At 49.2% G+C, this 12,721-nt stretch overlaps 1 protein-coding gene across 1 annotated transcript; it reads right to left on the bottom strand.

Annotated features, from left to right (window-relative positions):
• Nucleotides 1–291: 291 nt before the first annotated feature.
• Nucleotides 292–11,016, bottom strand: LOC144729829 (opsin-3-like). Its single transcript, XM_078610344.1, has 5 exons — nucleotides 10,173–11,016; nucleotides 6,585–6,747; nucleotides 4,719–5,044; nucleotides 2,806–2,967; nucleotides 292–570 (listed from the first exon to the last, which is right to left on the bottom strand). The coding sequence occupies exons 1-5, from the start codon at nucleotides 10,380–10,382 to the stop codon at nucleotides 292–294; spliced, it is 1,140 nt and encodes a 379-aa protein (XP_078466470.1). The 5' UTR covers nucleotides 10,383–11,016.
• Nucleotides 11,017–12,721: the final 1,705 nt, after the last annotated feature.

Here is a 12,721-nt window from a genome sequence, read left to right on the forward strand (position 1 = left end):
CGCTCAAATGAACAACTGGGTTGGCGGCTCGTCCGTTGACAGCCCTGAGCCATTGGCGAGAAATCCACATTGCTATGGCACAGATGAAAGAACAAAAAAACACTGGCGCCGACTCAACCACCCGGGCATAACTTCGAGCGGCTCGCTCCACGTGGACAGAGGCGAGGAGGGGTCGTTGGGCGCAAGCAACATCTTCCCCGGATCGTTGCGACGGTCCGACTCGTGCTCCGCGTGCGTGCCCTGAAAACGCCCCGCGGTCCAAGCGAACGCGCGAGCCCACGTTCTCGCTCGTCACGTGGGCTTCACGTGAACGACGCACGTGTCCGCCGGGACTGCGAGCGCGGCGGCACTGTTCTCTCCCTCGGCGTCGGCGGGCTCAGCGGGGTCCTCCTCCTCGCTCGACGAGATGATGAAGACGATGGAGCTGGAGCTGAAGGTGACCTTCTTCTTGGGTCGCGTGACCTCGCGCTGCCGCGGTTGGCGCTGCGACTGCGGGCACACGATGCCCACTCGGCTGAGGTTGGACCTCCAGCGCAGCGTGAAGAACATCGTCCGCAGGCACCGGCAGAACTGTGGGTGGAGCGGTGGGACGGCGGGTTAGCAACGAGAGCCGCCGGGAGAGCCGAGTTCGATTCCCGCTCACGGCCACCAACAGCGGTGACGATTTCTCCGCCTAGGTCGACTCGGTCTCAAATGAGTACCTGGAGCGATGCGTCAATGTTGCAACGAGGGAGACAAAGGCGGCCGGGTGTGGTGCTGGCCACTATAATTGGCTACGGTCGGGAACCGAAACTGCACGCATACAGCAGCATGGACAGGTGGTGCTTTTTTCTGTAGTATTTCATTGTTTATGTACGTGATGTTTGGATTTGTGTACAATGAATTTTAGGTGTATCTTGTAATGTTATTGGTTGTTGCGGTTGCACCCAAATCAAGAGCCGAATGGCTCACAGGGTAAATCCTAATGAATGAAACTGAAACAACAACTGTGCGCACTATGACATTTTTCATACGTGTGTCTAGTTGATCAAGTAGGGACCACACAATTTTAATACGTGCATCATTGTGATTGAGCAGTGATCGAGCAGTGATCGAGCTATGACATGAAGCAGTGATCAAGCAGAGGCAATGTTTTATTCAGCAGATGCGATCTTATTTTCATATATATATCGGCAACAGAGATTCCTATCACACGATTTGTGGATCGAAACAGTCCATTTGGTGGAATTTTGGGCTGTTAGCCGACCCACTGACGACCATTGGCTTCCCTGAGCATGCCCACAATGCATCAGTCATTCTGTCGCGGCCAACGAGCGCTTTTAACGAAACCGGCGTTCTGCAGCGTCGCTCTACAGCAGGCATCTCCAAAGTCCGGCCCGCGGGCCAATCACGGCCCGCGGGCAGATTTCATACAGCCCGCAGCTTCGGTCTTATAATGTGTTAGTTATGGCTCGCCAGCTCTGTCAGAATAAATACATCATGAAACTCATGGAAATTTAAGGTATTCTATACAGTTTGTTCAATGTTATCTGACGGAATGAAAGGCAGAATTGCGTTTGTAGAGTTGTTCCCGTCTGCCTGAGTGGCTTATATTTGGTTACATTGTCATTTGAAAAATAAAGATAATTGTGACAATGAAAATTGTTTTGTAACAGTGTGTGTATTTCCACGTAACTTTTGTGGTTAAAAAAAATGTCAAAAGGAACTATTGGCCCCCGGGCATCTTCACTTTATCAAATGTGGCCCTCTTTGCAAAAAGTTTGGACACCCCTGCTCTAGGCAAAGTCGATCTACAGAGCTGTCCTTGGGGTGCGGCGAATCGGTGTGACAGCCCCTGGCCCCGCGCTTAGACGCGCGACGGTGCCAGATGTAATACTTGTGGTTTATCGTCTTGGTTCTTTCGGTAAAGTCACCTAGAAGGGAAATAATAAAATAATAAAAATAATTCTCACGACGTTTCGGCCACAACGCAAGCAGCCGTCCTCAGGTGAAGAACAGGTCTGTCGGAAAGACAGCGTCTGAAATCTGAGGACGGCTGCTTGCGTTGTGGCCGAAACGTCGTGCGAATTATTTTATTATGTTTTAGGTTAATTATTTTATTATTTCCCTTCTACGTGACTTTACCGAATGAACCAAGAAGATGAATCCCTGCAGTCACGAAAGCTTTAAATCGAAACTTGTGGTTTAGTTTGAAGGCGTCAAGGGGCCCACACAGTGCGAATTGCCTCGGGGCCCCCAACCCTCCATGGGACAGCCCTGTCTGCCTGTATCCTGTAACAGCGCAGATGTGCGTACGGTAACACGCAGATTTACGTCCCCCTCCCACCCCGCAACCCCCCACCCCGCCACGCCCACCCAGCCACCCCCCCTACCCCGCCACCCCCCCACACCCCGCCACCCCCCCCCACACCCCGCCACCCCCCCCCACACCCCGCCACCCCCCCCCACACCCCGCCACCCCCCCCCACACCCCGCCACCCTTTTAAATCGTTTCGCAAATACGTCATCACTTTATGAATACCACTCCCCGATTTGCGTCGCCTCTCAACTCGCGCTCACGTCGCCGACAGCATCGTCCGTTCTCGTGCCCCTAAGCCCTCGAAGCCCTCGGGCCTCCACCCACCCTGCACATCGCTTTGATGTTACGTCGTTTCGATATACGTCATCGTCGCAAACAACAACAACAACAACAAAACGTTGCCGCACGCACGTACATTGCCGCTCATGAGCAGGAAGAGCAGAGGGTTGCACACCGCGTTGGACTTGGCGAGCAGGGAGGGCACGATGGAGACGGGGGGGGGGCACCAGGTGCTCGAGCCCAGAGGCCACGAGCAATGAGGCGACGGCGTAGGGCGACCAGCATAGCAGGAAGAGCAGCATCATGAGCAGGCACACGGCGGACACTTTCCTCTCGGAGCACCGAGCCTTGAGCACCTGAGGTGCCTCCAGGACCTCCAGCTTGCGGAACTGCGCGGTAGGGCACAGCGGGCGGGGGAGGGGGGCGGAGAGGGCATGGAGTTTCTTTTTTTTTTTGCACGAACACTGCAATCGGCGACACGATGTGTTTTTGGCTGCGGTTGGTGTCGTTGTTTTAGGCGAATTCAAGGATTTACACCATTGGAACCTCATTTGCCAGTAAAAATATGATAATTATTTTTTTACCCTTCTATCTGGCAACAAAACTGACACCTTTTTTACAAGGAGTCATGTTTGCATAGACCACAATACCTGCAGTCAGATGACGCCTTTTGGCGTCATCTGGTCCAACCCATGTGAGACTAGGCTCTAAGGAAAGCTGTCTCGGGTGTGGACCAATCAACTTCAAGGACAGTGCATACATTATCAGAGTTATGTTTTTGTTTGCATTATGACTGCAGGTATTGTGGTCTATGTAAACATGACTCCTTGTAAAAAAAGATGTCAGTTTTATTGCCAGATAGAAGGGTAAAAAAAACAATGATCGAGTTCAAGGATGCCAAAAGGAGTCTCGACCGCTGTGCATCGGCCCCTCCCAGTGAGGTGTTCAGCCCAAGTGCACGGTCACTCGGAGTCGTTGCGATGTCTTTAACTTGAGTTCAATTCGCGCCTTTGCCCTTATTTCCCTGGCTCTCAAGGGTCGTCCCGGGCGTACAACTTCGCAAAGCCTCTCTGTGCACTCTTCAGCCTTCTCTCTCTCTCTCTCTGTGAAATGTTTCCAATCAACAAATCTTCGACAACCGCAGATCGTCTTATCGATACGAGGTGCGCCTATGCAAGCGCACATATCAGGATGATTAGAGGCTAAAACACAAACATGGGATCAGTTCCAGGAATTACAAACCTTCACCCCCCTCCTGCGTCTTGTAGTCTTTTTTGGGGGGGGGGGTTAGATCGCATAATTGTAAAATGTGTCGTAAACACACTTACACCCGACACAGGCAATAACTAAGTTTTGCCACGTGGAGTAAAACGTGCCAATTCGTCGCTACTTCAGCACCACACCGGTTCTGTGTTAGACGGCAAATCCACAAGATTAACAATTTGATGACGCCTGATGCAGCCGGTTGTAATCACCAGCGAAACGTCGTACCCAAATGGTAAATGTCCATGTGGGTTTGCTCTCTGACACACACCACCGGTGTGTAGCAACGAATTGGCACGTTCTGTACCAATTAGGTTTGTCAAACAGACAAACCTTACTAAATGTGTTTGTCAGGTGGAGGTGGGCTTGCGATACATTTCACATTTATGCGATCTAACCCAACAACAACAAGAACAACGAAAAACACAATATTAGTCGCGAAAGCCTTAGGGGCCGTCCATAAATGACGTCACGCGATTTTGGACGATTTTTTACCCCCCCCCCCCTAGTCACACGGCGTCACAAAAAGTCAGACCCCCCCTCAAATATGACGTCACAAAGCTCTGCCCCCCCCCCCCCCCAAAAATAAAACATGCTTCAAATCGCATTAAACTATTGTCATTGTAGTGCGTATTTAATGTGGCGCTGCACTCTGATGTTGTAGGAGAAAACATTTAGCAAAAAGTCTATTTAATTAAGTAGAACGTGTTGTCTATTTATTTAAAGTTGCGCATTTTGATGTGAAGTGACATTTCTCAACCCCCCCCCCTCGTCACACATCGTCACAAATGTCTAACCCCCCCCCCCCCCCGGTGCGTGACGTCATTCATGTACGGCCCCTTACGTGTTAATTTTTTTTTTAAAGACCCCCACCCACCCTGCGAACGGTCAAGACGATGTTGCCGTAGCAGTAGGTCATGAGCAGCACGGGCATCGCCAAGCAGCACAGGAACAGCATCAGCGTGTAGGCGCAGTCCGCGCGCCTCCTGGAGCGCCAGTCCACCGAGCAGCCGAGGCGATGCGCCTCCAGCGAGTAGCGGTTCCAGCCCACGGTGGGCGGCGAGGCCCAGGCGAGGGCGTACATCCAGGTGCCGAGGGCGGCGCGGAAGCTCCATGAGAGGTCGAAGGTCGCGTCGTCCGAGTTGGTGAAGCGCGTGTTGCGCTCCCACGCCAGCGCGCTCAGAGACGCGATTGAGACGAGACCTGGCGACAAACGAAACGGAGCGCGTCCCCCCCGAAGGGTTTCACAGTGGCCGTCGGCTGTGGCGACCGATTGAGTGTGATGGGGAGGAGGAGGGGGGTGGAGAGGTGGGTGGGTGGTGGTGGTTCCCGGGTCCCCCCTCTTTGTCGATTTTAATCCCTTACCCTCGACTGTCTTACCAGACAACCCGTGCCCGATGCCAAACGCTACACTCTTATTCACCTTGGTTATTTCACACTTTTGGATGGGGTTTTTTTTCTCTCCTTTTAATAGAATTAACAATTTGTAAATGAACACGTTGCGATTCTATGTGTTTGTTTGACACACGACTGGTAGTAATACACACAGCTGTCACGTGACCTGCCGGAGCCTACGTTTAATTACCTACAGCATTCATCATCGTGTTCGAGTAGGCATTTTAACTGTTAGAGAACATATTCTTGGTTCTTTCGGTAAAGTCACGTAGAAGGGAAATAATAAAATAATAAAAATAAAGCATAATAAAATAATTCTCACGACGTTTCGATTGCAACGCAAGCAATCATCATCAGGTGTGAAAATCACAGCAAGAAAATCTGAAAAAAGTGGCGTTTTTTTCTTAACGGTAGAACCACGGACAGCAACTGGCGGTTGTTCAGACGGACGAGTCCATCTTTGCTCGGAACGGAGGAGGGGGGAGAGAAAGAGAATACGTGACTTTACCGAAACAAACAAGAAGATGAATCCCTGCAGTCACGAAAGCTTTAAATCGAAATGTTAGAGAACAATATATAAGTTTAGGGTGGGGTGTGGGGGTGGGGGGTGGGGGGCATCACAATCCGAGGCCTCGGGTTGTAACCCCTCAAGAAACAAAACCGTCGAACAAAGAGGGTCACGGCATCGCGCGCTTTCAGGTGCGCTTCTGTGACCGTCTGGAACGCTCTCTTCCTTCCGATATTGGCAAGCCACCGTGGAGCTCCGGCACTTTGAAATCATCTCGAGCGAAAAATCCATGCCATCAGAACTGCTTTTTGTGTTTACTTTGATTTGTCCTTCCCCGGCGCGGCTGGCTACGTACGGCGCGAAAGAAGTTCAACACAGCATGCATTCGTACAAGGAACTGCGTTATACCAGCGCAGGTGATGGGCAAAGTACTGTTGGCAAACCACCATGAGGGTCAGGGTAGAGCATCGGAGTGGGCAGCAACTCCCCCACCCCCTGTTGTACCCCCCCCCCCCCAGCGCCGATGTTGACATTCCACAGCAGGCGTCGTATGCACTCAACGCGTGTTCAGAACTTCTTTCGCACCGTTCGTAGCCAACCGTGCCAATCGGAGGTGCGGGGGAATTTCGAACGACCCGAACACACAAAAGCAGTTGTAACGAAATGAGTTTTCAATTTAGACGATTTAAAAAGTACGTGGCTCCCAGTGACTGCCCTAAAATCGGAAGTAAGGGCAGCAGTGATGACGCTTCAACTTTGACGCACGACGATGCTAACGTCTACAAACATCCGCGCGGCAACGGCGGCTGACTTTGAAGACACGCACGGCGAATATCACACCGAACAAAGTGTTGGCGAATCCGTCCCAGATGCAGGCGAGGGGCCCCCAGTTCCAGCCGTGCCCCACGCAGGCCCCCAGCGAGAGACCGCTGCCTAACAACGACACCAGCAGGTCGCTCAGGCTCATGTTGGCCACCAGGAGGTTGGCGGGCGTCCGGAGCCTCTGTAGGAAGACGGCGTTTGGGAGGGGAGGGGGATGGGGAAGGGGATGGGGATGAGACGCGCACACGGGACGCACGGGACACCGCATCGACGCATCGAAGGGGAAGTTAGGGGGCCGTCCATAAATGACGTCACGACATCATTTATGGAGTCAGACATTTGTGACGATGTGTGACGAGGAGAGGGGGGGGGTGAGAAATGTGACGTCACATCAAAATGCGCAACTATAAATAGAGACAACACGTTTTACTTAACTAAATAGACGTTTTAATAAATGTTTTCTCCTACAACATCAGAGTGCAGCGCCACATTAAATACGCACTACAATGACAATAGTTTAAAGCGATTTGAAGCATGTTTTTTTTTTTGGGGGGGGGGGCATAGTTTGGTGACGCCGTGTGACGAAGGGGGGGGGGGGAGTCAAAAATCGTCCAAAATCGCGTGACGTCATTTATGAACCCCTCGTGTGCCGTACTGGCCTTCACTATAGGTGCTACTCCCTTTGTACGTTGAACTTGTATGCTGAAACTTATTTCGCACCATACGTAGCCAAAAGTGCTATTGAAAATAATGAAATAACCATTTTCTGGCTATGACATAGGAGGTGTTAAGACACCTTTTATCGCAAGGCATCAAAAAGTCTGCATTAACCACATACTGTGCTTGTGGTAAAACGTACACACACACAAACAGCGCCGGATTAAGCTAGTTCGGGTGCTGTAGCATATGTTAGAAAGGGGCCCTAAAAACACTTAAATATGAAGAAAAAAAATTACTTGCATTGTAAAGTAATTTTATTGTTTCATTTGCTATACTGCCAGATAATACGACACATCTCTAACCTTAAACACGCAGTCGTTCATAAAAGTTGAAGGCAGTATAGTACTATAGTAATAGAGCAAGTGCAGAATCACTTCAACGGAATTGATATCTTGAAAGCGTTCAGCGCGGGGCCCTTGAAAGTGCGGGGCCCCGAGCATTTGTAGCTACTTTTGCTCGTAGGATAATCCGGCACTGCACACAAACCGTGCACTGATAACATATGCATCATCATCACGGGACCCCCTTTGCCAGTACCAAAATACACTAATAGGGGTTTTCCCCTTTTTTCTTGCAACAAAACTGACACCTTTTGCATGGAATCATGTTTACATTAACCACAATACTTGCAGTCAAATGCAAACAAAAAACAATACTCTGATCATTTATGCATTGTCCTTGAAACTGATTGGTCCACACCACAGACAGCTTTCTTTAGAGCCTAGTCTCATATGGTGTTCGACCAGATGACGCCAAAAGGCGCACATTAACATATGCATCGTCTTTGAAACCGATCGGCGTTTGGCATTGCCTGCTCGCCCGAGGCGTCGTTCCGTGGCCCAGCACCAGAGGTCGCAACCGGGTACCCGATACCCGTACCCTACCCGATACCCGGCTACCCGTACCAGGCCGGGTACGGGTAGCCGTTTGCGACCCTGGTGCGGCCGGGTACGGGTACGGGTAGGCAGTGAGTCACTGGTGAGTAACCGTTTGTCACTCATTTCGGGTAGGGTACGGGTACCCATTTACGACCCTGATGCGGCCGGGTACGGGTACGGGTAAGGAATCAAAACCCGTTTGCGACCTCTGCCCAGCACCGACGGTGCGGGACGAGGCCACACAGGGGAGGCTGGCATCGTGGCCTTCCGTGTGCGCGAGCGGTGGGACAACGGCAGGCCTTGAAGGGCGGGATCCATCATCGTTCTCAATAAAGCGGTCTCCTTCGCTCGTAAATTGGATTACACGAATGCCCCCACCCCCGCCCGCCCGCCCGCCGCCCTTCGTCTGTTTAATTGGGCGACATTGATTCATGGGGACTGCGCACGACTCGCAAGGCTTAGGAGGGGGCTGGGGGGGGGCTTTCACCTCCCTGATGTAGGTCAAAGCAAAACGTGCGTTTCCTAAAGCACGTCCGCAGCGTTAATCCACCTGTGACGTCTGCCCCGTGTTTACGTGGTTTCGCAAATACGTCGTCACTATTAATTCGCTGCAGATGTGTTAGGTTTTTACCCTTTCAACTGGTACAAAAGCTGACACCTTTATACAAGGCATCATGTTTGCAATAACCACAACACAAGCAGTCAAAATGCAAACAAAAAGAAACAACTCTGATAATGATATGCACTGTCCTTGAAGTTGATTGGTCCACACCCGAGAAAGCTTTTTTTAGAGCCTCGTCTCCATTGGTGTTGGATCAGATGACGCCAAAAGGCGTACAACTCAAAAACAGTGCACTATCAGAGTATTGAGAACGCGGGGTAAGCATTTACACTATGAGACCTCCTTTACCAGTGGCAAAATATAGTAATCGGTACAGTTGTGTTTTTGGTTTATGAGTGAAGCTGATAGTTATAATGCTCCATGTATATGTATGCCTTCGTGTAATAATTTGTTCATTATATTCAAGTGGTAATAACACGGACGTGGAATAACTATCAGCTGATTAGTCCCTCATCACACGGACGTATACGGTAGATCCCCTCTTAACGACGGCAATTGGATCCACGATGCCGCACGTTCAGTCATTTTGTCGTTGAGCGAGTATATGAGACACACGTGATAGGCTTAATTCGTTCCGATAGCAACGAAAGTTACCCTTTATCACCCAAAAAGTACTTTATAATATTTAAACAATGGATATGAATACATAAATATGCTAACATTATAAACAGATTAAAAAAAACATGGTTAACCAATGCATTCGTCGTTAACAGGGGAATGGTCGGTAAGCGAACACATTTGGCTCTATTGAGGCACTACAATACACTACATTATACACTACACTATACACTACACTACTATACACTACACTATACACTACACATTGGGCTCTGTGGAGGCCGGTCGTTAAGCTATTAGTCGTTAACAGGGGTGGTCGTTAAGAGGGGCTCTACTCTATACAGAATTGTTTAAAATTAAAAACTAAAATTGTCACAACACATATAAAATGTAGAGGGCAACCAATCACATGCGCACGATGGGTTTAGGAAAGGTTTATATACCATCGACCACACGCATACATTCAATAAGAATCTGAAAAAATACAAATTCATATAAATCACCATTACTCGCTGCCTTTTGCAAACTATGAAACGATATTTTAATCTGCAGAGATTATTGCAGGTATTCCATAGAAAAAAGTTTTAAAAACCGTACACATTTACAATTAAAACGACTAGAAAACTTGGCCTGCCTAAAACATCAACATGCGCATCAGCAGCGGGCTCTGAAAGACGACACGAGCTTCCAACATCTAATCGCGTGACATTCCAGCCGACCGATCCACCACCCCGCTTGCTTCCTTCCAGCGTTGGATTTACAAGCACCCACCCACCCACGCACGTTGACGAACCATCGATTGTACAAGACAGACACCCGTCACCGTACCTTGAACTTGACGAAGAGCGTTAGCACAAGCGCATTGCAGCAGACGCCCAGCAGCGCGATTGTCGCCATCGCGAACGTGAGCGCGGTGTACGCCTCCGGGCTGAACGGACCAGCCTTGTCCAGAGGGCCCTCTACCCCCGCGAGACCGAGCAGCATCGGCGGAGTCGCGTTCACAAAGTGTCCCCTCGTCGCAACCATCGCGGACGGCATCGTAGCCGGGTGTTCCAGGCGGGTGGGAGGGTTGGGCACAGGCCGTCAAAGCGATGTACCGACGGGGAAGTGGTTGGACCGAGAGGCCAGGCGATGCGAATATTCAAGAGCCAGTTTGCCCAAACCAATTCCTAGGGCCGTGTGTGTGTGTATTTAGAAGTGAGCGTTTCTACTCTACGGAAATGGCAAGTTGAGAAAACACCGCGGTAGAATGGCACCATGAAGCTAGATCAGAATCAATTAATAAGGTTAACAGGGTACCCCTGCAGAGTAAAAGTTGACGTGTCAAGTCAAGGAATGTTTTGTGTGTCAATGAGCATCGCAGGCTCGCTACTACTGCCTTAATAAGCGAGGAAAAGGCACGTAGGCGAGACGCGTCGGCACGGATTGTCACATCAAATCCTTTTAGCAGCAACGTAATGTTTTGAGCGGCATTAATCCAGTGACGATAGAGGTGGTGGGGGGGGGGGATTAGGGTGCACGCTTGGAAAATAAAATCATATTAACGGCGGCATAAATCCTATTGGAACCTAATAATAAATGGGGGGGGGGGGTAGTGTGTGTACGTCTTAATGTATTCGGTGCACAAAAATAGGGGTTTTCAGACAGTCCTGTAACACGCGATTTTACATCAAATGTTTTATTTTCCTACGAGGCCCAACTGTCCAAAGAGTGGAGGTAGAAGGCGCGTGAAATCACATTCGTACCCCGAACACTTGAAGAAATCCGTGTTGGGATGTATAGACCAGGAGATTCAACATATCCGAGATACAAAACCAGCAAAACTTTAGCAATTTGCAAAAAAAACACAAATGACAGCGGTCTTGTCTGTGTCTACCGCAGTAACTAGTCACACCAACCCATCTGGCAACTACCAACGCATTAGCTACATGCTCATTCATTACACTTATGAGTATAAACAGAAGCATCAGCATTTCCTGCAAAAAATCCACTTGTCTTAAAAAAAAAGGAAAACGGATCTACTCAGAATGTGGAATTTCCTCTACTCACTCGGGACAGCCAAAGCAGCACTGCCCACATCACTCGAATAAAAACAGGGAGACAACTTTTAACATTTCACAAACTTATTTCGAGGTTTAAAATGCTATTGTTATAAGTTGTTATACGTGTCCAGGTTACAAGGTGTAAAACGAATCGCCGATGGCCCTCGGTGCTAATCACGTCCGACACTAAATGCGCACACGAGTCACCATCCAGTCTGGGGATTTCGAGGCCCACAATAGACTGGGTGAGGAAACAGATGGGACTCAAGTGCCGTCTGCTACAGCTTAGTGGGATCAAGGCGGCACATTAGCACGATTTAGGTTTTCCTCCTGTGCCCTACATTCAGATCCACGGAAATTATAAACAGTGAAATGCACAAAAACTGACCGAAAAGTAAAACCCCGTTTCCGAATGCCTTCCTCAAAACAAGTGTGGAACAGCACTCACAATTTGCAGCTTTGACAAAGTGGAGGAAATTCAATTTGTATAGCAACTAATCTCACTGTTTACCTGTACACCGCTTTCGGACCTAAAGTTAACGAATCCCCGAAAAATTGTGGACTTTCACATCAGAGACTTGAACTTTCAACATTTTGGTCGCAAGTCAGGAACCGTAACCACATTGATAGGACTCGTAAAAGACCAAAGCAAGCAAATGCCATCACACTGCTGACAATCTTCAGTGCTTGCGTGTTTCTCTTCACGATGGTGGTGTGTTGGTAGAGATATAGCCATGTACATGTTCGTATTGTAAATATTTTAAGGTTGCTTTTCAACGTTGAATCTCTCCAAAGCAAACCACCAACAATGTTGAACCTTTCCAAAGCAAACCGATGGGCCATTGGTCACCAGAGGACTCATGATACCAGTCTTGGTTAATTCTAACACTGCAGGGTCACGTGATTATGCTTGTACGATAAGTTTCTCCACCGCTTGCCAAAAGCCATTTAAACGGACAGTAATGCAATTACAGTGAGCTACACGAATCCCAGTGTGGCATTTAGACAAAGAACAGACAGAAAGAACGAGGAAACAGATGCTTTGTAATTTATACATATACTTAAAAAGTATGAAACATGTCAGCATTTGAGTGATCTTTCCATAAACATCAAAAAGTTCATTTAATATAATTTATAGATCGCGATCACTCAACACGCTCGAGAAAGATAACAGGAGGCAGAATGATTTGGATGGTGGTGGTGGGGGGGGCATGCAAGGATCGGGGAATGAGAGCGAGCTATAAAGACATGCTTCAGGATCACGAATAGGAAGGGGAGCGATGGGAACGAGTGGAGGGGGTGAGGGAAGGGAATAGAACTGGCCAGAGGAGAGGT

Source organism: Lampetra planeri, chromosome 33 (assembly GCF_965212315.1).
Source record: "Lampetra planeri chromosome 33, kcLamPlan1.2.h2, whole genome shotgun sequence".
NCBI lineage: Eukaryota > Metazoa > Chordata > Hyperoartia > Petromyzontiformes > Petromyzontidae > Lampetra > Lampetra planeri.